Here is an 18,197-nt window from a genome sequence, read left to right on the forward strand (position 1 = left end):
TCTCCGTTGCGCCGTGGCTTCGTTTTCGTGCAGTTTATTTCCTGTGGCTGCTCGCTTGCCCGTATACTTCTCTCTGCACACACATACCACACACACACACACACACACACACACACACACACACACACACACACACACACACACACACACACACACACACACACACACAGACTCTGCCTCTCTCTCTCTCTCTCTCTCTCTCTCTCTCGCTGCACACACACACACACACACACACACACACACACACACACACACACACAGACTCTGCCTCTCTCTCTCTCTCTCTCTCTCTCTCTCTCGCTGCACACACACACACACACACACACACACACACACACACACACACACACATTACGCTCAGTGTTTATCGGCTCGCCATGGCGGAAGGACGCAGGGAACAGCCGTCTCACCATCTCTCTTTACCCCCGGCCAGCAAGCGACCTTGCCTGCGCCCCGCACCGCGCGGACCCGGGCCGGGGCCGGGCCACGGCAGCGGGTTCCCCGGCTGTCGGTACCGCTCGCCGGAGTCGCTTCTGGACTGCGCCGCGAAGGCAGTAGCGGAGAAATGGGCCTTCGAGAGAGTGGAGGAGCGCTTCGAGCGGATCCCGGAGCCCGTCCAGCGCCGTATCGTCTACTGGTCGTTTCCCCGGAACGAGAAGGAGATTTGTATGTACTCTTCGTTTCAGTGTCGCGTTAACGGTGAGGATGGTTCGTCGTCGGCGGCGGCGGCGGCGTCGGTAGTGGCGGCTTCGTCGGCGTCGGCAGCGACCGCAGCTGCCGCGTCCGGAGCTGCTGCTGCCGGCGGGGGCGGCGGAGGATCTACCCCTGGTACTGCGTCTACCGCGGGGGCAGCCGGAGCGGTGGGAACAGGAGACGGGCTGCCTTTCCGCCGCGGGATCAGACTACTGGAGACCGGTTGTGTGGAAAACGTTTTGCAAGTTGGTAAGCAAAACACTTCGTTAATAATAACAATAGTAGCAACAACAAGGCAGTTTATTCCTTGGTTACACGTTATTATAGCTACATCGTTCATAAAGTCTCACTGTACGTAGAGCTTTGCTGACAATGATTGATGGGAGTTTTCACAGTTAACGTGGAAAGTGTGAGAAAAATTAAAACCTTTCCACAACGTACCCATTTCGACCTCACACATTTACGCAGTATGCTAGTTTTGTGGACTGTTATAGCCGATCGCTACCAGTTCTTCGGTTTCACTGCCTGTTTCCGTCTTTATATGCCCTGTGTGAAAATGTTGCCTACTAGCTTAGCTCTCTACCAGCTGCTGTTTAAAAATTAAAGGGCTGCCCGTCTTACTTGCCCATTGTGGCGCTTCATTACATTGCGGCTCTATTCTGGTTATTACGGCGGTACGTGCGGCGAGCTGGGCTGCAGAACGACAGTTTATAATCATTCATAAAGCTTTGCCTCCGCTTTATTTTTCGGGAAGGAGAAGCTGTCGGTCTGCAACTATCGGCACTTTTTTTCTGTCTATACACCCGTCGATGGAGCGAGCTGTAGTCTCCCCTTTTTCCTGTGAGAGGAGGAGGAAGAGGAGGAGGAGGAGGGAGTAAAGGGGGTGACAGACGCTGATACAATAGAGCCGACACTAGCGTCAGTTTTTTTTGTAATTTCCTCGTAGCTGAAGTCGTTTTTATGAATTTGCCATCGATGGAGAGTAGCTTAGGCAAAGGAACAAAGGCAGTTATTGGTTCTCCTATTATGATTAATCCAACGTTGATCCGCCTTGATCCAAAATCCCTCAGCTTTTGTTTATTTGCTGCACTCGGAAAGACAAAGAACCCCCGTAGCCACCAGCGTGGAAAATATTTGTCGGCGTGCAGAAACCGCGCATGTGACGCCACTTTCTTTTTTATGTGCGTGCGCGTGTGTGCGTGCGTGAATGTGGTGTTTGGATCCAAAAGTGTCCGCTAGTCGCTTTACATTTCATGAAATTATATACATATATACATATATATATGTATATATGTATAGTTCTTGCAAGCAGAGCGTTTTGTCTGCAGCACACACAATAAAAACCCTCCAGTTGGAATGGTCGATGCTCTTCTCGCGTTTCCAACCAAAGCAGTCCGTGCAGACAAGGGGCTATTCTCAAACAAAGGGCAATTTCCAAAAGCAAGCTCAAACACCATGCAAGATACTTCCATACCTCTTTCTCCTTTCATCCAGATGATGAGCACTATTAGGGAACTGGTCTATTTTTGTGTTTTTTGTTTTTTTCCCATTTTAACAATGCAAGTCGGTCCTTTTAAAAGGTTACTTTTTAACTCGCGTTTTGATTATTAGTGTATAATTGCAACATTCATACTTAAAAATATTGAATTATTCAATAGCAGTACAAATCCAACTTATAGAGGAGATAGAATGGGTTAAATGGTTACTTCGATGGTTTGTCAGGCCATATGGTGGCAGTGGGAGCAGTGGAGCTTATCTGGGGTTTCATGTTGCCTAAAGGTTTATGGGGCTTCTAGTTGACTTGCTTTGTCTTTCGTATGACTAAACTCCATGTTCTCTGTAAGCAAAACAGATCTTAGATTTGTGCAGAAATGATGTTGGGACGCACTCTCGTCTCTACTCTCTTGCAAGCTCGCTCGATTGCTTTAAAGCAAGAGGTGCGGATAGACAGTAGTGCTGCAAGATCATTTGTTATGTACATCTGAGCGTGAATTTGACAAAGGAAATAACTTCCTCAGTGATGTCCATCCATTGGTTGGCATTGTTTTGGACGTTGCCCAGGTCCTTAAAAGATACACTCCTACACCTTTTTGTTCCTAAGTGGGAAATTATAGTTTAGGTGAAATGTGCAGAAGTACATGTGGAACCTTCAGTGTCACATTTTTTGACACGCTTTTCCATCTGCTTCCTTTCGTGTTACAGGCTTTCGGGTTTTAGTCTGGCTGTACGTTTGCAGATCAACTTTTCAAAACACTATACATGAAGAATGCTCACTGTTTAAACGATTATAAATGTTGTTTGAAATACCTCATGGGCATATCTCCCTAAAGGTATACAAAGACAACTTGGGATCTGCATTGTTTCCCAATTTTTAGTTCAGTTGAAGTTTTAACGGTTAACATTGATGCCCGCACTCGTAAGCAAACACTTCCAGTCTTACCTGCCTCACCAGTGAATCGTTTCCAGTCTCCCGCAAGGTCAGTGAAGCGCCTGTCTTTGTCTTTCTGTCAACAAGGCATGAGGCAGGTTAAATTAATGAGACAGCAGGATAAGACTTGAATGCTTGCTCCCCGGTCTGGAGAAAGGAACCGGTAAACTGTGAACAATTCCCCGAACTGACACACCGGTCACACATTTCAGAGTATAACAAGTGTTAACAAATAATGTTGTTATTCAGTGTTAAGTACACCGAGAGAGCCATGAAACCGGAGTCAGATTCCATGTTTGTGCAAACCTACATGGCCAATAAACATGATTCTGATTCTGATTAAGTAAGAAAGTCGTTTTAATGGTCGCAGTGAGATAGGGCAATAAAACCTTGTTCACACACAGGTCTGGATGCATCCGGGAAGGATTGTGTAATACACTAGTAAATTGTCAGACTTCACATTACTTTCACATGACGTGACATAACCACAGTCATTTATAACAGTAGTACAAGTACAAGTAGTTTTGGAGGGTGCTTGGAAAATATATCCCAGATTCTTATGTATGTCAGACAAACGATTGGTATGAGATTTGGGCTGCATGTTAATTAAGGCATATTGATGACTATTCGTAGGATTGTAAATGCAGCAACTCATTGAATTGCAGTCAATTTTCAAGTCGTTTTACTTTGGACCCTGTTTGCACCTGTCACTGAACTCTTAATTCAAATTGAGGATGCATCAAGGGCTGAGCGATAGATTTTTTTTAATAATCTTTCAGTGGTATTGTATCGTAATTAAACTCAGATATTGTCATTAATGTGATTGATGCACGGTTGTGTTGTCTAAATTACCGATAATGAGAATCTACCCTATTGTATTAAGTTTCTCACAAAATTAGTTCTTTGGTTTATTATATTACACGTTACCAAACAGTTCAATGGGATGAGCCTCAGTTGGATTCTTGAATGAGATATTTGTGCGTATGTGAGCAGATATCATGAACAGCAGCAAACACATTCAACAACATGTATAAACACACCCAGGGATTAGCTGTGCAAAAACAGGACCTTCTCCATTTCTTTGTAGATGTTTTTAGATGCTGCTCAAAGGGCTGTTGAAAGAAATCATGGTCTCTTTTGAGTTTTTCCCTTAAGTTTTTTTGAGGATTTGGGTGTGTGTGTGTGTGTGTGTGTGTGTGTGTGTGTGTGTGTGTGTGTGTGTGTGTGTGTGTGTGTGTGTGTGTGTGTTCTTGTGCAGTTCCCAGCTCTTGCTGTGAAAAGTCCCAATTGTTGCTCACTTTGCTTCCTTGCAGATGTTAGCTAAACTTTGGCTTAATCAGGGGCCCTTGTTGTTGGAATCTGCCCGTGTTTGACATGCTAAAAGAGCCAAAATGACCCAAAAGTGTTGCTGCACAGAACCAAGAGTGCTCAAAAAGATGAGCTGCATCAGAAAGTGTTCACACTGTTTTCTGTTGTAACATTCGAGTTATTTTTTTCTTTTCTTGGTTATAAAAAAACAAGTGTTAGGGGCTCATTCCTGTTTATACACTTCTTGTTAGAGACTTGTTTTTGTCATTGGTTTCTCAAAGGCAGAATATCTGTGGTGAGATTTAGAATTAGCCTTGTTTTTCCAGAACAGTTAATTACTAATGGGATCAGGTGTAGGTACCTTAATCAGTGATCGGATTTTCTACCCTGCCAGACTTGATAAATTTGGTGTCCAGGTCAGAAAGTTCAAGATGAGAGCATGTGAAGAGAAGCTAAGCCTAGGCCTTGTTCACCCCTGTAAATGGCCCAATGCCCCCTTCGTGTCTACAGCCGTACGTTGCAGAAGATACTTGATAATTGTGATAATTTGTGATCTCCATTGCCTGAAGGTTTGCCTGTTGCATCAGTCTTTTCTCATTCAACTGAGTTATCATTATATTTTCATTTGTGTCTCACCCCCTGGATGACTTGGACTTAGCTCCCATAAAGAACCAAAGTATTAAGAAAAGTAGAACTCGGAGTTTTTTTTCTGATGTGGCATATCCGAGGTTTCCCAAAGACTTCTTTTCAACACTAGCTCCCATCCATTTGATTTTTTTCAACACCTCTCTGCAACTTCTTTACCTCCATGTGTATTCAGAAATATGAATTGACATATGTTAAAAGTTATGGAATTATCACTCCCTCTGCACTTTCCAAAAAAAAAAACCCAAAAAATAATCCATGGCACGTGCAAAAGTTATGGAATGTTTGAGAATGAAAGTGTTGAGAGGGGCTTGTCTGCCCCGTACACCGGAAGCATCCCTCTCCACTGGTACGCGCCTTTGTCTTTTTGCCCCTGCCGGTGGTAATACTGTCTGATTGAAGTGAGGTGAGCTCATCAACAACTCATTGGCCCATGTGTTCAGAATAATCGGCTCCCGGCTCAAAGTCATAATTAGAATAATCAAAGCTAAATACACCCGTGTTTGTGAACCCCCCCCACACACACATATGTGGCTAGAAACCCCTTTCCAGTGCCTTATAAAGTCTTCAGAGAGAGAGAAAAGAGGGGAAGGGAGTGGAGGGGGGGATCTCTAGCTTTGAGTCAAGCTTTAGGATTATTGGGTCATGCTTTGTTACCCAGCTGTAGAAAAATCCCTTGTTCTCAGAAGGGAGGGTGGCGGGGGATGGCTGTGTGTTTGTTGTGTGTATGTGGGGGGGGGGTATATGTGCATATATGCTTGTGTGTGCTGCATATGCACGGGGTTAGTGGAGTTACATAAAGCCGTATTGGTTCCCTGGCATCATCAAAGCGCCAGTAAGGCTGGGTTCAGACAGAATCGGGCAATGCGGAGCCTTGTCGCGGCAGTGCGCGGCGTTGTGGGCGCGTCACTACTTGGCCCGTTTGTGTGAAGTCGTGTTGTGAACTTAAACCCCCCCAAGCCAGAAGGTGGTGATAATGGATCTAAAAACTGTTTGCCAACAGCAAAAGAGAAGAAGAAGAAGAACTTCCCTCCGCCCCCGACCTAGACCTTTTTCTCCGTTTCCTGTCCGCAAACACGAATCGAAAGAAGCTTCTTGCCGTCGTTATTTTCCAGTGTCGACTGCAAGCAAGACGCAGGCAATGAAGCTGAGTACACGAAATAAGCCAAGTGAGGAAACAACTGAGAGAATATCATCGATTGGTCCATGAACTCCGCTTGGATAGCACCCGGCTTTAGCGGTATTTCAGGCTAACTGTGGAGCAGTTCAGCTTATTGCTGCAGACTCACAGCAGACCAACTATAGAAAGGCAATCTCCCAGGGGAGTCCGGGTAGCGTAGTGGTCTATTCCTTTGCCTACCAACACGTGGATCGCCGGTTCAAATCCCCGTTTTACCGCCGGCTTGGTCGGGCGTCCCTACAGACACAATTGGCTGTGTCTGCGGGTGGGAAGCCGGAAGTGGGTATGTGTCCTGGTCGCTGCCCTAACGCCCCCTTTGGTCGGTCGGGGCGCCTGTTCGGGGGAGGGGGGAGGATAGCCTGATCCTCCCACGCGCTACGTCCCCCTGGCGACTCCACATGTATCAGAGGAAGTATGTGGTAGTGTGCAGCCCTCCCCGGATCGGCAAAGGTGGTAGAGTAGAGATCGGGACAGCTCGGTAGATAGGGTAATTGGCCAAGCACAATGGGGAGAAAAGCCCCCCCCCCAAAAAAAGGCTATCCCCATCCGAGTGACCGAGTATTTGTCCTCAGTAAGTTCGTCTGTGGTGGCTTAAAAGATCTGTAGAAATCCATAAGATTATGGTGGCCACAAAAGACACAAAGAGAGTGCTCTCGTTTGTTACACATGGGCTGGTACTTTATTTCTTTCACTCACTATAAACTGTAATGTTTAATGATAGAAAGACACTATGCCTATTTGTACTACTGAATGGATTTCTTTATTGACAACCATAGACATTACATTCAATCGAGGGCCAGTGTTGATAATATAAATTTACAGGGTTGGTGTGTCCACTGTGTGTGAAATCATCTGGCAAGTATCCCAGGCCATTTGGGATTACTTGGTGGATGACACACTGGTACCCAAAGAGGCTGTATGGAGGGCAACTGCAGAGGACTGCATGAAGGTGTGGAACTTTCCAAACTGCGTTGGAGCTGTGGATGGCAAACACATTGTTATCCAGGCTCCAGCAAATTCACGATCGTTCTATAACTACAAGGGGTCCTTTTCGATTGTCCTTATCGGAGTGGTTGATGTGCGGTATCGTTTCCGCCCCTGTACTATCAAATTGAGTTTGATAGTACAGGGGCATACGGCAGAGCAGCCGTATGCCCCTGTACTATCAAACTCAGTTTTTGGCCAAGCCCTCACGACTGCAAGGCTCAGCATCCCCCCAGATCAACATCTCTCAGTTGCAGAACATCTTGGCCCCCTGCCTCATGTTTTCGTGGCCTTTCCTTTGCTGCAGAACCTCACGAGGCCGTATCCAGGACGAAAGCTGCCAAAAGAGAAACGCCTGTACAACTACTGGCTGTCACACGCTAGGAGGCTTGTGGAGTGCGCTTTCACCAGTTCCTTATCTTTGACCGGTTGATAGGCGTTGAACCAGTGACAGCAGAGTTGGTTGTTAAGGCCCCTTGCTCATGTGGTGGGACCTGACAGAGGACCTCCCCAACTTAAGCAGTGATGACTTCACTTCTGAGGGAATGTTGCCTGTTCAGCGCCTTGAGAGCAACATCTCTTCCAGGGAGGCTTTCTCCATCCACAACAAGTTTAGGGAGTATTTCTCCTCTCCTATATTTCGCATTAACACTGAACCTGTCGTGTCAACCAACACTCAAAATAAAACATGAAAAACTTCTGACACAAGGGTTTTATTTGTGCTACCCATAAAGTTATAAAGGAATTTTAAAAAAAAAGTTGATGCATCGAGTGCATTGTATTGAAAAAAATATTTTTGATTTATCACCTTTCTGATGTTGTCAGGAGTGTATTAGATTGCACAGGTGGTTCCGAGCTGTGTTGTTGAACCTAAGGTTCTGCTAATTTTGGAAAGACAATTTTGGAGACATAAGCACAGTCCTTCGACAACTGTGTAGCAGTTTAAGCTCTTGAACTCTTTAAACTTTAACCACTTTTGACCACTCGAGAATTGATGAAGTCAAAAATTCCTCCAAGATACCACATTAAGGCACCCAGACCCTGAAGAAAATTCATGCTGTGATTTGGTACGACAAACCTTTGACATTTGGAGATTTGTCAGAAATCCCAACGTGAACAGTGACGCAACGTCAAGCGACTGCACGGCCATTAATGTCTTCGTACTCCCTGATAACGGGCATGTACAGCTCGGAAAAGGTTAACACGGTGGCGATCAGTATCGGTAGAGGCTAGTTCCCACCGATGCAGAGAACGGTCAACTGAGCATGCGCAAGTACTCGTTGCCTCCGTTGTTTGGGTAGGTTAGGGTTAGGGCGGGGTTAGGGTTAAAGTTAGCTAATCAGACGCAGAGTAGGGGTGGGTCTTCCTAGAATCCTAGCGCCTGGATGCTACGCGGGGCGTGTGGAGACATGGTAGAGGCATTTCGCGCATGCTCAGTTGACCGTTCTCTACTCCATTTCCGTTCTCTGCATCGATGGGATCTAGCCTCTACCGATCAGTACCGCCTCTAGCTTCAGTTGTAGTTGTTGTTCTTCTTCTTCTTCGGTTTCTTCGTCTTCTTCTTTTGTAATGGCGGTTGGCAATCAGCCTTTGGGCACATTACTGCCACCTTCTGGGTTGGAAGAAGTATTGCCGGCTACGTGATAGGCTACCGCAGTGTGACATTGGGTTGCGTTGAGGCAAAAATTGGCTCTGGCTCAACTTTCTTGCTGGACGCCGCTGCGTTTTTGTCGTTGTTTTGTTTTGTTTTGTTTTTGTTTTGCAGAACCGTCTGTGGGAGGACTTGCGTTTTTGATGCATTGCCTGATTTTGTGTGAATCCAGTCTAACTGACAGAGGGAGGCAGCAGAGTCGAACGTCGCTGGACAACATCCGACTATCATTCAGCTGTTTTGAAACGCTGTGCGACCCCCCCCCCACACACACACACACACACACTGTTTCTCAAGACACCATTTCCTGGCAGAAAGTGATGCATGGTTGAGTCTGCAGTTCTTTTGGTGTGTAGACGGTTTTTCAGTTGCCCAACAACATTCCACTAAAAGAGGGAGTGAGCTCATCTCCAGTTGCCTCATCTCACACTCTCTTCCTCAGTGTTTCAGAAGAGGAACTCCGGTTAAGAAAACGTCTTGCACTATGTCAATCTGTCTTCTCCACACTCTGTCCTTTCTTATCTTTTGCTCGCCCTTTCCCTCTCTCTGGCAATCATCTCCTCTCTCCTTGTAATCTATACTGCTAAGGGTTACTTGAATCATCCTTACATCATCCTCTATCTTGAGGGTGCTGTCTAGTCGAAAAGTGTGACCGACGTGTCTTATTCCATGGTGTTCTTTTTATCTTGGTGTGTGTGTGTCTGTGTGTGTGTGTGTCTGTGTCTATGTGTGTGTGTGTGTGTGTGTGTGTGTGTGTGTGTGTGTGTGTGTGTGTGTGTGTGTGTGTGTGTGTGTGTAACGAGAAGATTGTGATCTGTCAGGAAAGAGTGGACAGTAAATGTGTCTTTCAGTTTGCATCTCTCTGGGTGTTGCCACCTCGCTGGATGTTGGTTCAGGTTCTTGTGATGACGAACATCTTCACTGGTGTCAGGCCCATTCAGAGTGACAGCTGAACCCCGATGAAGTGTATAGTGATAAATGGGTTAATGGAATATGTGTCTTGTGTTCGCACACACCCAGACCCACACATATTTACATATGAGGCTTTTGTTACCATCATTTGAGCTTTGCACCCCTACCAGTCAAGCCATACTAATTCGGCAACTGGCTTTATTTGCATTTTTTGTTGTTGTTTTTTTTTGGCATGCCTTTTGTGTTGAGAAATACTTAATGCTCTCTTCACTGCAGTAATTTAGCAGCATGCTCGAAGATACATTTTTCATAGCATATTTTCTTTTCTTGGGTCCATATATGCCGCTCCTTCTCTTTCCCCCTCTCTCTGTCTTTATCTTCCCTTCTCTTTATCTCTCACTCTCAACCATTTTTTTCTGGCCACAGCTCATTCAGAGCCACTTCTCCACACACCACACACACACACACACACACACACACACACACACACACACACACAGGCGTATACGCTTCAAGTGCCTTTTTTTCCACCCTTATGCGGTTCCACGCAGACAGACAATATTTAATCAACATAATTAATTCAGTGGCTGCTATACTCAAAAGGAGCAAATGAGTAAAACGAAATGTCCCCTCACTCTTATTAGCGCTCAGAGAGGCTCGTGAAGGATGAAGCCATTAGAAGACGCTCTGTTGCTATATTCATCAAAGAGAGAGGCACCTGTGTGTGCGTGTGTGTGTGTGAGAGAGAGAGAGAAAGAGGGAGAGAGGTAGGGAAGGAGGGAGAAAGCGAGAAGGGTGATTATGTAAGATTAATATTAATTTTTAGAGAGAGCAAGGTGACAGTCTGTACATTGCATTGAAAAACACAGCTACTTCTCAGTTGGACCACTGGGTTTGTTGCCCAGTAGCGCTGTTAAAGGGCGAACCAGTCACGGCTCTACATAAAGGCTCTGTACGAATTCAGAGTCACTCTTCTAATCCAGAGTTTAATGTAACACAAATACCTGCATGTTGGCAGGCATTTCTTGGCCTCGGCGTCTCATAAACGGACACATTTTTGGCCACATAACTTTTCTGCCTCAGCTTCCAACCATGCCACTCCTATTTTACACTTATGTCGAGCGAGAGCCATAAAAAGTCAAGGTTTAGGTGTGTGCAGCTACTGTTAGCTTGGCTTTCTTGTATGCAGGACATGCTCTTCCTTTATATGTTTCCTCAGCAGCAGCTTTATATATTGTGTGTGTGTGTGTGTGTGTGTGTGTGTGTGTGTGTGTGTGTGTGTGTGTGTGTGTGTGTGTGTGTGTGTGTGTGTGCGCGCACGTGTGCGTGCATGCATGCGTGCGTGCCTAGGATGTAGGTGTCCACATTATCTGCCTTTGTACATTCAATGCCCATAAAGTGCAGTACAGTAAACAGCGTTTTATTGCTCGTGTCCTGGTTATATACCTTGCCACCCCAACTATTGCTCTTTGTCGGTTAGGTTTTTTTTTAAATTTTATTTATTTTTACTTTTGGCGGGTTGATAACGGTGTTTTTACCTCGGCTGGTAGATGTACAGTTAGAGGTGGAGATCAATGGTGGCCTTGTCCTCTCAGCTTTTCAAGCTGATAGCCTGCTGTACACTATCAGCCATTGCACTGGTCCACACCTGTTTTTTATTTACTTCACGTGTGTGTGTGTGTGTGTGTGTGTGTGTGTGTGTGTGTGTGTGTGTGTGTGAGTGGGTGAGTGTTCACATGTGCGCACTTGTGTTTGCTTTGTGTGTGTGTGTTTTATGTGATATTTTTTCCAGTTTGGCCCCTGTCCATGCCTGTGTGTGAAGGGGAGTGAGAGAGAGACGCTCCACTTAAAAGTGAAGGCTTACCATTCAGACAGGCCTATTATGCCCTCATTTGGTTGTAATTGCCTAACAAATGTTGAGGATAGAGTGAGAGTGTGACAGAGAAAACCAGGTGTGTGTGTGTGTGTGTGTGTGTGTGTGTGTGTGTGTGTGTGTGTGTGTGTGTGTGTGTGTGTGTGTGGCGGGGAAACATTTGAAATGCAAAATTGAGACAAATCAAGCCATATTTGTTGGTCAGTGGGAATTCTACCGGTGAATACCGAGAAGTCACATAGCTTTTTGTCTGAGAGTTAATAGGCCATCATGTCCAGCCGGCCTTTGCACGTCACGGTAACATGTTGGGTTTTGCACTTTGCTAACGTTTGAGTGGTGAATGGGGAAGTAAATGCTTTTATTTTTTGCAAAGTCAACACTGTGTTTCTGTTATCACATCACACATCACACTACACACACACACACACACACACACACACACACATTTCAACAGCATATTAAACAGTCTTATTTTGGATAAGGGTTTCATAATTGCCAGAATGGCTTTTCTTGTTAAGGCCTTAAATGATTTTTTTTCTACCATGCTCTACTGGTGGCTACGATCACACGAAATTAAACAACCCATTCTCAGAAAAATAACACATGCTCGTGGCTCAGTGCTCATCTGAAAGGAAAACCCAGGCACAGACGGGTGGCATTCTTGCAGTTAAAAAAAATAAAAGCGTGCTCTCAGGTTTTATTTGCCACAAATGGGCTAACACGCAAGCTTTTTCACTGTGTTATTTTGGGAGCAAAATCCAGCCTAACTCTTTTCACTTGTTCTAAGATATAAAGTTTAAGTAACAATCTTTTGAATTCTTTGGAAGAATATTCTCTCATGGCACCTCTCCTGTCCACTATCGACATAAAGGAGTGCAAAGGGCGATGCAAATGCTTGCCATTTTCCTATCATAGAGCTTGAATAGCATACGCCATCATATCACAGATAGGGGCCACTTTCATGAGGGTGAAAGACTGTGAGCCCGTCATCCTTGTCAGAAATACACAGGTAGATATTTGCAAAACACAAATGAAAAGTGTGGGTGTCCGGGTGGTGTAGTGGTCTATTCCGTTGCCTACCAACACTGGGATCGCCGGTTCGAATCCCCGTGTTACCTCCAGCTTGCTCTGGCATCCCTACAGAGACAATTGGCCGTGTCTGTGGGTGGGAAGCTGGGTATGTGTCCTGGTCGCTGCACTAGCGCCTCCTATGGTCGGTCGGTGCGCCTGTTCAGGGGGGAGGGGGAACTGGGGGGAATAGCGTGACCCTCCCACGTGCTACGTCCCCCTAATGAAACTCCTCACTGTCAGGTGAAAAGAAGCGGCTGGTGACTCTGCATGTATCGGAGGAGGCATGTGGTAGTCTGCAGCCCTCCCCGGATTGGCAGACGGGGTGGAGCAGCGACTGGGGTGGCTCGGAAGAGTGGGGTAATTGGCCAATTGGGGAGAAAAAGGGGGAATTTTTTTTTTTTTTAAAAGAAGAAATACTCAGGTGGCTATTTGCAAAACAAATGAAAAGTGGGAAGAGGAGGCCGGTGTGAGTATGGTTGGTGGTAGGTAATGAATAATCATTTCAGCCCTTGTCCGTGTTTCAGCACCAGCTGTTCGGGCGAAACGTGTCAGTTCACCGGCACGTTGCACCAGCACAATTAGCACAGGCTGAATGGCCAGACGAGTTGAGCTGTTTGCACAGCAGCCCCTAGTCACCACTTGTGTGCCAGTGGTCAGCCATGTCACATGATTTGTTGTGCTACCCTGTTAAGAACTGTTCTCGTTTCCTTTTTCCAGTTCTCTTATCTTTTTATAAGTGTCAGTACTAACCATTTTGTGGTAAACAAAAATGCAAAATCACAAGTATACTATTGATGTTCACCATATTGTTTCCAACCATGGTTAAACTTCCTTTTTTTTTAAAATGAAAGTATATTGACGCATTTATAACTTATTTGAATATCTTATGATGGAGCTACCTGGGCCACTCTGGTTAAATAGGCACCCCAGGTGGCAAGATCTTTTTTAAAGCTAACTTCTCCATTGGGCCTGAAGCGGTTTTAGAAGTTTTGACAGTGTTGCATGCATTGACAAAATGCTGCTAGCAACAGAGCTTTTTGAATGATGGACACATTTAGTGTGTGTGCTTACAGAAGCCTAGTCCGTCCCAGCGAAAACCTAGAAGAGGAGAAAATGTTGAAAGGGAATTAATCCTCCTTAAATCTTTCTCAATCATAATCTACTTGTGGGTGGCACAAAACCAGAGTTGGATTTATGCGCTTTTCGTGGTTAACTAGATAATGTAGACACATTATCCTCGTTCATTTCTGATTCACTTTCTTCTTCCCATTCCCCACCTAGACACTGTTTTTTTTTGGGGGGGGGGGTTTCCTCCTTTTTTTCTCCCCGGTTGTACTTGGCCAATTACCCCACTCTTCCAAGCCATCCCGGTTGCTGCTCCTGAACAGGCACCCCGACCGACTAGAGGAGGCGCTAGCGCAGCGACCAGGACACATACCCACGTCTGCCTTCCCACCCGCAGACACGGCCAATAATGTCTGTAGGGACACCCAGCCAAGCCGGAGGTAACACGAGGATTCGAACTGGCGATCCCCGTGTTGGTAGGCAGCGGAATCGACAGCTACACTACCCGGACACCTCACCTAGACACTATTTGCTGCTTTTTTTGCAAGCCTTGCATCTTTGCATACAATTGCGAGCAAGAAATACACCAAAATACAATGGAGTATTGATTAAAGAGTGTGTGTTTTAATAATAATTTAAAAATAAAAAACAAAAGGCCGAGCAATAAGTGGATATTGTGTCTAACAACATAACAACAGTTCCTTCCTACTAGGAACTGAGCAGATATGAAACCTGTCATCCCCCCGCCCCCCGAGTCCTCAACTGTCTGCAATAAAAGGAACTTTTCCTCAGACCGAAACTTTTAAGACCACATCCTTAGTTCTATTGACTCCAAACCCATTTTCCTTCTCTTCTTAAAGCGTAATGGCAATCTAATCCGTTCACTGCTCATCTCTAGTGATATTGATCACTTGATGGTTGAATAGAACTCATTCAAGCAGAAGACTCTAGGTGTACTTTTGTGTGCGCACGTCCCTGCATGCACATGTGTGTGTGTGTGTGTGTGTGTGTGTGTGTGTGTGTGTGTGTGTGTGTGTGTGTGTGTGTGTGTGTGTGTGTGTGTGTGTGTGTGTGTGTGTGTGTGTGTGCGTGTGTTTGTATGCGTGCTTTCCTGTTCTATTCCTGTTTCAGCCCTTAGGCTTGGTAACTGAACCTTGCTTTGCATTAAGACCTCTAATGGCAGCATGCATTTTACATATGCATCTGTTCTTCGTTAAAAAAAGAGAAAAAAATATCCCAGAGGCAGTGAAACCTATCTAATAATAATTGACTGAAAATTCGTCAGTTTTTCTTCCCAAAGTCACCCAATGGCCAGCGTTGCTTGGCTGCCTTTTGTTTCATTAGATTTATAATGGAGAACATTAACACCGTCGCTGGAATAATTTACCGTTTTTCCGTTGCGGGGCCAAGTGAAACCTGCAGACTGCTCCCAAGGTTTTTTATCGCACCGCGATTCAAAGAACTGCTGAGAAAATGTGAGACCACAGCCAATGCTGGCAAAGCGTCTCGAATCCTTTGATTGACAGGCTTCTGACAGGGCGGACATCAGGTTTCCCTCCTCCTTTCCTAGCCTTTCTTTCTTTCTTTCCTTGCCTTGCCTTGCCTTGCCTTGCCTTTCTTCCTTCCTTTCTTTCTTTCTTTCTTCCTTCCTTTCATGGCCTTTCTTTCTTTCCTGGCCTTTTTCTTTCTTTCTTTCTTTCTTTCTTTCTTTCTTTCTTTCTTTCTTTCTTTCTTTCTTTCTTTCTTTCTTCCTTCCTTTCCTGGCCTTTCTTTCTTTCCTGGCCTTTTTCTTTCTTTCTTTCTTTCTTTCTTTCTTTCTTTCTTTCTTTCTTTCTTTCTTTCTTTCTTTCTTTCTTTCTTTCTTTCTTTCTTTCTTTCTTTCTTTCTTTCTTTCTTTCTTTCTTTCTGTTCCTCTGAAGTTGCATGAGGGAGAGAGAGGGAGTAACACATAAGAGTGCAAACATGGGAACAGTGGTGGTTTCTCAGGGGCAGTTAGATTGGAATCAGCCTCGTACACCACACAGGAACATTGTCATTGGTCTCCATTGTTTTGATTCATGTGGGACTGTAAATACCAGCAGATTCTCTTCCAATTCCCACTGCAAAAACCAGTGGGACTAGTGTAGGGATGATGCACTGAGGATACTGTGCCCCCCCCCCACACACACACACACACACTATGGCAAACGAGTAAAACCAGAATCGGATCTTATGGAATAACCTTTAGGTTGTGTGTTATGATGTTATTTATTTATTTAAACACAGCATTCACAGTTATTTCTAATAGATTCCCATGTTTTGTAGTTTGTTCCCCCCCCAGCATAGTAATATTCCTGACTGGGATGCAGATGCTTAACAGGACATTTCTGGTGAATGTGAGGCTTTATTGTGGTGTACGTCCCCATTTGGAATCGGCAGCGTTAGATCAAAGATGGCAATCAAAAATTGCCCCGCTTTTCTCATTTTCTGGTGAATACAAAGACAGGTGCGCGCGCACACACACACACAAACACACACCCACACACACAGTGTTGTGTATTGCAGTGCTTTGCTATATCCTGTGTTCCTCTTTCAATCTCCACAGCACTTTAAGCCCTGACAACTGCAATTGCTATCAACAAGCCTGAGAGAGGATGGGCCCATTGAGCTCCATTGAATGGGATACTTCCATTATAAAAAATAGGGGCCATTTCCATATGATTGTTTGGCTTTGATCATGGTGGAGTCCACAACCACTGCTGCATGCTGTTTTTATTTCTCGCTCTGCACCGTGCACTCAAAAATGATAGCGTAACGGGACTAGCATTTTTCCATGTCTGTACCTCACATGTGTGCTAATTAGCAACAAATATTTCTAATCGCTAACCTTTTCATATTAGATGGATCATCCTGCGATGCGTCCGCCTGGTTTTCTTGCCGTCGTATTTTCCTCTCTTCCCCCTTTTTCCTCACAGCCCACATAGATTTGATTCTTAAGGAAGCTGTTAGTCTCCAAGTGACCTTTTATTTGACAGTTTTTAGCCTTCAGTCAGGTATTACTCCTCAGATTGTCAGTGTGCATTAGCAAATGGGACATGGCCTCCCTCCCGTGTGGCTGAACAATTCTGAGTTGTCATTGACTGTGTGATTTTCACATGTGACTAGCACACTGCTTTTTAACTCCCACAGGACCTAGAAAAGAGTCCCGTCTGCTCCGTTTTCTTAGTTGTCACTTAATCTTCACCCATTACAAGCATGCATTATAAACACCGGGGACTGTGAGGCCCAAAGTATTAGCCCTACTATTCATCCATCCATTTGTTAGTCCAGCCACACTGTTGAGGCTAGTTTGAACCCTGTTATCGACGGTCAGAAATGGGGTAGCGGATGAATTTGAAAAAGCCAAGGGCGTCTGGGTAGCGTAGCAGTCTATTCCGTTGCCTACCAGCATGGGAATCACCGGTTCGAATCCCCACGTTGCCTCCGGCTTGGTCGGGCGTCCCTGCAGACACAATTGGCCATGTCTGCGGGAGGGAAGCTGGATGTGGGTATGTGTCCTGGTCGCTGCACTACTGCCTCCTCTGGTCGGTCGGGGCACCTGTTTGGGGGGTGGGGGGACTGGGGGGAATAGCGTGGTCCTCCCACGCACTATGTCCTCCTGGTGAAACTCCTCACTGTCAGGTGAAAAGAAGCGGCTGGCGACTCCACATGTATCGGAGGAGGCATGTGGTAGTCTGCAGCCCTCCCCTGATTGGCAGAGGGGATGGAGCAGTGACTGGGATGGCTCAGAGTGGGGCAATTGGCCTAGTACAATTGGGGAGAAAAAGGGAGGGGGGGGCGGAATTTCACCGTGATAGTATGAATGTAGTCATAGTTCCTATTGTTCCTAAATGGCTACTTTGTGCATGCATGTATTATAAATGCACAAGGGGACAGTGAGGCCTGAAATATCAGCCCAAAAATCTGTTTTTCCATTCTGTCTCACTTTCCATGTCTTATTTGTTTTTGTCTTTCTTTCCACTCACATTCACTGGTCCCCTCTCATTCAATAAAAAGGTCCTTGGTCTGATGTATTGAGGACCTGTTCATCCATTGCCAAGCCAGCCATCACTCGTGTTAAGCGAGCGCCATGGAAAAAGCAGTCGCTTCCATTCTCCCTCTCTCATCACCTTTTTCTTTCTCCCTGTTGCTCTGCTGTCTTTTATTTATGGTTTGTTCCCTCTCTTTGCAGACCTTCCCTGCCTCCCTCGCTCTCTCTCGCTCTCTCTCTCTCTCTCCCCCTAATAACAGCGGTTTGTTGTATGGGTCTGTGTAGTGGAGGGCCTGTTATGGCCCATTAGGCCCCTGCCTCACACAGCAAGACAGACAAATAGATGAGCTGAATGAACAGATGACTGCAAAGAGAGAG

At 45.5% G+C, this 18,197-nt stretch overlaps 1 protein-coding gene across 1 annotated transcript in view; it reads left to right on the forward strand.

Moving 5' to 3' along the window:
- Positions 1-377: 377 nt before the first annotated feature.
- zswim5 (zinc finger, SWIM-type containing 5) overlaps positions 378-18,197 on the forward strand; it is a 59,258-nt gene continuing 41,438 nt past the window's right edge. Inside the window, exon 1 of the mRNA XM_056293234.1 lies at positions 378-942. Within this exon, the coding sequence (XP_056149209.1) occupies positions 378-942 (565 nt within the window). The remainder of the gene's footprint in view (positions 943-18,197) is intronic.

The sequence above is a fragment of the Lampris incognitus genome, chromosome 14 (genome assembly GCF_029633865.1).
Source record: "Lampris incognitus isolate fLamInc1 chromosome 14, fLamInc1.hap2, whole genome shotgun sequence".
Lineage (NCBI taxonomy): Eukaryota > Metazoa > Chordata > Actinopteri > Lampriformes > Lampridae > Lampris > Lampris incognitus.